The sequence below is a fragment of the Oncorhynchus nerka genome, unplaced genomic scaffold (assembly GCF_034236695.1).
Source record: "Oncorhynchus nerka isolate Pitt River unplaced genomic scaffold, Oner_Uvic_2.0 unplaced_scaffold_4014, whole genome shotgun sequence".
Lineage (NCBI taxonomy): Eukaryota > Metazoa > Chordata > Actinopteri > Salmoniformes > Salmonidae > Oncorhynchus > Oncorhynchus nerka.
This window is the reverse complement of record NW_027037284.1, coordinates 10,001-18,537: the sequence shown is the minus strand read 5'-3', so window position 1 is coordinate 18,537 and position 8,537 is coordinate 10,001. Positions and strand designations below refer to the sequence as shown.

Sequence of the window (8,537 nt, the reverse complement as noted above, 5' to 3'; positions counted from 1 at the left end):
TTCATCAGGCTTAGATACCATCTACTGTATCTTGCCTATGCTGCTCTGTACCATCACTCATTCATATATCCTTATGTACATATTCTTTATCCCCTTACACTGTGTAAAATACAGTAGTTTTGGAATTGTTAGTTAGATTACTTGTTGGTTATCACTGCATTGTCAGAACTAGAAGCACAAGCATTTTGCTACACTCGCATTAACATCTGCTAACCATGTGTATGTGACAAATAAAATTTGATTTGATTTGATTTGATTCAGCCTCATTTACTGCCTTTAAAAAAACATATCAGACATGACTGACTTGCTTAATCAAATGTGGTTTCTACTGACAATTGAGATGTACAAACTATGGCATAAGGCTACGACAAGCTGAAAAAACTAATCAAATGAAAAGTCGTTCATTCCAGAATTTGGTTTTACTTTTATTACGATGTTGATAAAAACACAATTCATCCCACAGTCAGACGGATGAAGCAACAGAAACACTATCTTCTTCTGCTTCTTCTGTGTGTCCATTACATTCCGATCAGGAGGGTCTCCAGGTAAACAAACAACAACAACAACAAACATGATTGTGAGGTCACTTCCCAAATGGCTCCCGCTTCCCGTCTTTTGAGAAGGTCACATCAGCACTATAAAGGGAACAGGGTGTCTTTTGAGAAGGTCACATCAGCACTATAAAGGGAACAGGGTGTCTTTTGAGAAGGTCACATCAGCACTATAAAGGGAACAGGGTGCCTTTTGAGAAGGTCACATCAGCACTATAAAGGGAACAGGGTGCCTTTTGAGAAGCACAGCTAATCAGTATTCTGAATCTCAGACGTGTCCTAGGCCAGTTTGAGCAGTTCTGTAACCATGACGCCCACCCCGTCAAACACCTCGTGTACGGGAGCGTTACACATGAAGGCGGAGGAGGTGACCAGCTTGTTCTTCACATCGATGTGGACCTCCCCCACTTTCTTATTCACGTGTTTACAGCCCAGCTCCTTCATGGCAGTTGCCGTCTGGGCATGGGGCCATCTAGTGGCAGGAGGGAGAAGAAAAGCAGCAGGGTTAAAAACATACTGCTTTGTCCTGTTAAAACATATGAGCACACACACGCACACACACACACACACACACACACACACACACACACACACACACACACACACACACACACACACACACACACACACACACACACACACACACACACACACACACACACACACACACACACACACACACACACACACAAACACACCTGAGACATTGTAACTCACCTCTCACACTCCTTGTCCTGTCCCACGGTGATCTCACACCCCGGCAGGGCCTTAGCAGCTAGGACAGGGGAGATGCAGCACATAGCCAGGGGCTTGCCTGCAGCGTGGAACCCCTTAATCAGCTTCTCTACTTGGGGTTGAACCGTGAACTCCTTCCCCTTCACAGCCCAGTCAGACAGATTTTTAGCCACGCCAAAACCACCTGCAAAACACAACACAGTTCAGTTGAGAGGAGCACGGCAGAGACCAGTGGTTTTGTTTTGTTTGGGGTTGGTGGGAGTAGAATGATTGAAATGAAGTCATAGTGAAAGAGTGATGACATAGTAACAGAGATATAGCATAAAGGAGATGATATAGTAACAGAGATATAGAATAAAGGAGAGATGATATAGTAACAGAGATATAGAATAAAGGAGAGATGATATAGTAACAGATATATAGAATAAAGGAGAGATGATATAGTAACAGAGAATAAAGGAGAGATGATATAGTAACAGAGATATAGAATAAAGGAGAGATGATATAGTAACAGAAATATAGAATAAAGGAGAGATGATATAGAATAAAGGAGAGATGATATAGAATAAAGGAGAGATGATATAGTAACAGAGATATAGAATAAAGGAGAGATGATATAGTAACAGAGATATAGAATAAAGGAGAGATGATATAGAATAAAGGAGAGACGATATAGTAGCAGAGATATAGAATAAAGGAGAGATGATATAGTAGCAGAGATATAGAATAAAGGAGAGATGATATAGTAGCAGAGATATAGAATAAATGAGAGATGATATAGTAACAGAGATATAGAATAAAGGAGAGATGATATAGTAACAGAGATATAGAATAAAGGAGAGATGATATAGTAACAGAGATATAGAATAAAGGAGAGATGATATAGAATAAAGGAGAGATGATATAGTAACAGATATATAGAATAAATGAGAGATGATATAGTAGCAGAGATATAGAATAAAGGAGAGATGATATAGTAACAGAGATATAGAATAAATGAGAGATGATATAGTAACAGAGATATAGAATAAAGGAGAGATGATATAGTAACAGAGATATAGAATAAATGAGAGATGATATAGTAATAAGATATAGCATAAAGAGAGATGATGTAACAGAGATAAAGGAGAGATGATATAGTAACAGAGATATAGAATAAAGGAGAGATGATATAGTAACAGAGATATAGAATAAAGGAGAGATGATATAGTAACAGAGATATAGAATAAAGGAGAGATGATATAGTAACAGAGATATAGAATAAAGGAGAGATGATATAGTAACAGAGATATAGAATAAAGGAGAGATGATATAGAACAGAGATATAGAATAAAGGAGAGATGATATAGAATAACAGAGATATAGAATAAAGAGATGATATAGAATAAAGAGAGATGATATAGTAACAGAGATATAGAATAAAGGAGAGATGATATAGTAACAGATATATAGAATAAAGGAGAGATGATATAGTAACAGAGATATAGAATAAAGGAGAGATGATATAGCTTAAAGGAAAGATGATATAGTAACAGAGATATAGATTAAAGGAGAGATGATATAGTAACAGAGATATAGATTAAAGGAGAGATGATATAGTAACAGAGATATAGAATAAAGGAGAGATGATATAGTAACAGAGATATAGAATAAAGGAGAGATGATATAGTAACAGAGATGTAGCATAAAGGAGAGATGATATAGTAACAGAGATATAGATTAAAGGAGAGATGATATAGTAACAGAGATATAGAATAAAGGAGAGATGATATAGTAACAGAGATATAGAATAAAGGAGAGATGATATAGCTTAAAGGAAAGATGATATAGTAACAGAGATATAGAATAAAGGAGAGATGATATAGTAACAGAGATATAGAATAAAGGAGAGATGATATAGTAACAGAGATATAGAATAAAGTAGAGATGATATAGTAACAGAGATATAGAATAAAGGAGAGATGATATAGTAACAGAGATATAGCATAAAGGAGAGATGATATAGTAACAGAGATATAGAATAAAGAAGAGATGATATAGCTTAAAGGAAAGATGATATAGTAACAGAGATATAGAATAAAGGAGAGATGATATAGTAACAGATATATAGAATAAAGGAGAGATGATATAGTAACAGAGATATAGAATAAAGTAGAGATGATATAGCTTAAAGGAAAGATGATATAGTAACAGAGATATAGAATAAAGGACAGATGATATAGTAACAGAGATATAGATTAAAGGAGAGATGATATAGTAACAGATATAGATTAAAGGAGAGATGATATAGTAACAGAGATATAGAATAAAGGACAGATGATATAGTAACAGAGATATAGAATAAAGGAGAGATGATATAGTAACAGATATATAGAATAAAGGAGAGATGATATAGTAACAGAGATATAGAATAAAGGAGAGATGATATAGTAACAGAGATATAGAATAAAGGTGAGATGATATAGTAACAGAGATATAGAATAAAGGAGAGATGATATAGTAACAGAGATAGAGAAAGGAGAGATGATATAGAATAAAGGAGAGATGATATAGTAACAGAGATAGAGAAAGGAGAGATGATATAGAATAAAGGAGAGATGATATAGTAACAGATATATAGAATAAAGGAGAGATGATATAGTAACAGATACATAGAATAAAGGAGAGATGATATAGTAACAGAGATATAGAATAAAGGAGAGATGATATAGTAACAGAGATATAGATTAAAGGAGAGATGATATAGTAACAGAGATATAGCATAAAGGAGAGATGATATAGTAACAGACATATAGAATAAAGGAGAGATGATATAGTAACAGAGATATAGAATAAAGGAGAGATGATATAGTAGCAGAGATATAGATTAAAGGAGAGATGATATAGCAGAGATATAAATAAATGGAGAGATGATATAGTAACAGAGATATAGAATTAAGGAGAGATGATATAGTAACAGAGATATAGAATAAAGGAGAGATGATATAGAATAAAGGAGAGATGATATAGAAACAGAGATATAGAATAAAGGAGAAATGATATAGTAACAGAGATATAGAATAAAGGAGAGATGATATAGAATAAAGGAGAGATGATATAGTAACAGATATAGATTAAAGGAGAGATGATATAGTAACAGAGATATAGAATAAAGGAGAGATGATATAGTAACAGAGATATAGAATAAAGGAGAGATGATATAGTAACAGAGATATAGCATAAAGGAGATGACATAGTAACAGAGATATAGAATAAAGGAGAGATGATATAGTAACAGAGATATAGAATAAAGGAGAGATGATATAGTAACAGAGATATAGAATAAAGGAGAGATGATATAGAATAAAGGAGAGATGATATAGTAACAGAGATATAGAATAAAGGAGAGATGATAAAGTAACAGAGATATAGAATAAAGGAGAGATGATATAGAATAAAGGAGAGATGATATAGTAACAGATATAGATTAAAGGAGAGATGATATAGTAACAGAGATATAGAATAAAGGAGAGATGATATAGTAACAGAGATATAGAATAAAGGAGAGATGATATAGTAACAGAGATATAGCATAAAGGAGATGATATAGTAACAGAGATATAGAATAAAGGAGAGATGATATAGTAACAGAGATATAGAATAAAGGAGAGATGATATAGTAACAGAGATATAGAATAAAGGAGAGATGATATAGAATAAAGGAGAGATGATATAGTAACAGAGATATAGAATAAAGGAGAGATGATATAGTAACAGAGATATAGAATAAAGGAGAGATGATATAGTAACAGAGATATAGAATAAAGGAGAGATGATATAGTAACAGAGATATAGCATAAAGGAGAGATGATATAGTAACAGAGATATAGAATAAAGGAGAGATGATATAGTAACAGAGATATAGAATAAAGGAGAGATGATATAGCAGCAGAGATTAAAGGAGAGATGATATAGCTTAAAGGAGAGATGATATAGTAGCAGAGATATAGAATTAAGGAGAGATGATATAGTAACAGAGATATAGAATAAAGGAGAGATGATATAGAATAAAGGAGAGATGATATAGAAACAGAGATATAGAATAAAGGAGAAATGATATAGTAACAGAGATATAGAATAAAGGAGAGATGATATAGTAACAGAGATATAGAATAAAGGAGAGATGATATAGTAACAGATATAGAATAAAGGAGAGATGATATAGTAACAGAGATATAGAATAAAGGAGAGATGATATAGTAACAGAGATATAGAATAAAGGAGAGATGATATAGTAACAGATATATAGAATAAAGGAGAGATGATATAGTAACAGAGATATAGAATAAAGGAGAGATGATATAGTAACAGAGATATAGAATAAAGGAGAGATGATATAGTAACAGAGATATAGCATAAAGGAGAGATGATATAGTAACAGAGATATAGAATAAAGGAGAGATGATATAGTAACAGAGATATAGAATAAAGGAGAGATGATATAGTAGCAGAGATATAGATTAAAGGAGAGATGATATAGCTTAAAGGAGAGATGATATAGTAGCAGAGATATAGAATTAAGGAGAGATGATATAGTAACAGAGATATAGAATAAAGGAGAGATGATATAGAATAAAGGAGAGATGATATAGAAACAGAGATATAGAATAAAGGAGAAATGATATAGTAACAGAGATATAGAATAAAGGAGAGATGATATAGAATAAAGGAGAGATGATATAGTAACAGATATAGATTAAAGGAGAGATGATATAGTAACAGAGATATAGAATAAAGGAGAGATGATATAGTAACAGAGATATAGAATAAAGGAGAGATGATATAGTAACAGAGATATAGCATAAAGGAGATGATATAGTAACAGAGATATAGAATAAAGGAGAGATGATATAGTAACAGAGATATAGAATAAAGGAGAGATGATATAGTAACAGAGATATAGAATAAAGGAGAGATGATATAGAATAAAGGAGAGATGATATAGTAACAGAGATATAGAATAAAGGAGAGATGATAAAGTGTTTACTGATAAAAGATAAAGACAGGACTGTGTTAGTCAGTACCAGTATCATATTATCATTGTGCTGGTGCTAGATGAAGGAGGAATGCTCACCTGGGATAACGAGGGCGTCGAAGGCGGTGATCTCTAGCTTGGCAAGGTCAGACACATCGCCGCGGGCGATTCGAGCACTCTCCTCCAGGACGTTGCGTTTCTCAGCTGTGGGTTTCCCCTCACAGTGGTTCACTACATGCATTTGGTCCACGTTGGGGGCAAACATCTGGACCTGCGAGAGGGAAGGGAGAGGAAGGGAGGAGAAGAGAGGAGGAGTGAGGAGGGGAGGAGGGGGCAGGGGAAGAGGGGGAGGAGAGGGGGAGGGGAAGAGGGGGAGGAGAGGGGGAGGAGAAGAGAGGAGGAGTGAGGAGGGGGAGGAGGGGGAGGGGAAGAGGAGAAGAGAAGAGAGGATAGGATGGGGAGGCGGAGCAGGGTGGAGGAGAGGAGTGAAGAGGAGGCGGATGAGGGGTTAGGAGAGGAGGTGAGGTGAGAGGAGGGAGGAGGGGGAGGAGAAGAGAAGAGAGGAGAGGATGGGGAGGCGGAGGAGGGTGGAGGAGAGGAGAGGAGTGAAGAGGAGGCGGATGAGGGGTTAGGAGAGGAGGTGAGAGGAGGGAGGAGGGGGAGGAGAAGAGAGGAGAGGATGGGGAGGCGGAGGAGGGTGGAGGAGAGGAGAGGAGTGAAGAGGAGGCGGAGGAGGGGTGAGGAGAGGAGAGGAGTGAAGAGGAGGTGGAGGGGGGGTTAGGAGAGGCGGTGAGAGGAGGGAGTAGACCACCCTTACCTTAGCTCCAGCACTAATGTAGACCACCCTTACCTTAACCCCTAACCCTCATGTAGACCACCCTTACCTTAGGCCCTAACCCTAATGTAGACCACCCTTACCTTAGGCCCTAACCCTAATGTAGACCACCCTTACCTTAGCCCCTAACCCTAATGTAGACCACCCTTACCTTAGCCCTAACCCTAATGTAGACCACCCTTACCTTAGGCCCTAACCTAATGTAGACCACCTTACCTTAGACCCTAACCCTAATGTAGACCACCCCTTAGGCCCTAACCTAATATAGACTACCCCCCTTAGACCCTAACCCTAATGTAGACCACCCTTAACCCTAATGTAGACCACCCTTAGGCCCTAACCCTAACCCTAATGTAGACCACCCTTACCTTAGGCCCTAAATGTAGACCACCCCTAACCCTGTAGACCACCCTACCTTAGGCCCTAACCCTAATGTAGACCACCCTTACCTTAGGCCCTAACCCTAATGTAGACCACCCTTACCTTAGGCCCCTAACCTAATGTAGACCACCCTTACCTTAGGGCCCTAACCCTAATGTAGACCACCCTTACCTTAGGCCCTAACCTAATGTAGACCACCCTTACCTTAGGCCCTAACCTAATGACCTTTAGCCCCTAACCCCACCACCTTACCTTAGGCCTAACCTAATGTAGACCACCCTTACCTTAGGCCCTAACCCTAATGTAGACCACCCTTACCTTAGGCCCTAACCTAATGTAGACCACCCTTACCTTAGGCCCTAACCCTAATGTAGACCACCCTTACCTTAGGCCCTAACCTAATGTAGACCACACTTAGGCCCTAACCTAATGTAGACCACCCTACCTTAGGCCCTAACCCTAATGTAGACCACCCTACCTTAGGCCTTAGTAGCCACCCTAACCTAATGTAGACCACCCTTACCTTAGGCCCTAACCCTAATGTAGACCACCCCTGACCTTAGCCCTAACCCTAATGTAGACCATCCTTACCTTAGGCCCTAACCTAATGTAGACCACCCTTACCTTAGGCCCTAACCTAATGTAGACCACCCTTACCTTAGGCCCTAACCTAATGTAGACCACCCTTACCTTAGGCCCTAACCTAATGTAGACCATCCTACCTTAGGCCCTAACCCTAATGTAGACCACCCCTTAGGCCTAACCTAATGGCCACCCTTACCTTACCTAACCTAATGTAGACCACCCTTACCTTAGGCCCTAACCTAATGTAGACCACCCTTACCTTAGGCCCTGACCTAATGTAGACCACCCTGACCTTAGGCCCTAACCTAATGTAGACCACCCTTACCTTAGGCCCTAACCTAATGTAGACCACCCTTACCTTAGGCCCTAACCTAATGTAGACCACCCTTACCTTAGGCCTGACCCTAATGTAGACCACCCTTACCTTAGGCCCTAA

The 8,537-nt window shown here is 38.1% G+C and overlaps 1 protein-coding gene across 2 annotated transcripts in view; it reads right to left on the bottom strand.

The window, feature by feature from the left end:
• Positions 1-412: 412 nt before the first annotated feature.
• Positions 413-8,537, bottom strand: part of LOC135566612 (glutamine amidotransferase-like class 1 domain-containing protein 3, mitochondrial) — a 12,338-nt gene continuing 4,213 nt past the window's right edge. The window contains exons 1-4 of one of the 2 annotated variants that reach the window (XM_065014286.1): positions 7,118-7,124; positions 6,400-6,571; positions 1,269-1,470; positions 413-1,023 (exon numbers count right to left, since the gene is read on the bottom strand). In XM_065014286.1, coding sequence (XP_064870358.1) covers positions 831-1,023; positions 1,269-1,470; positions 6,400-6,565 — 561 coding nt within the window. In that variant the 5' untranslated portion in view covers positions 6,566-6,571; positions 7,118-7,124 and the 3' untranslated portion in view covers positions 413-830. Of the gene's footprint in view, positions 1,024-1,268; positions 1,471-6,399; positions 6,572-7,117; positions 7,125-8,537 lie in introns of those variants that run through there. The other variant, XM_065014285.1, reaches the window with a different exon arrangement.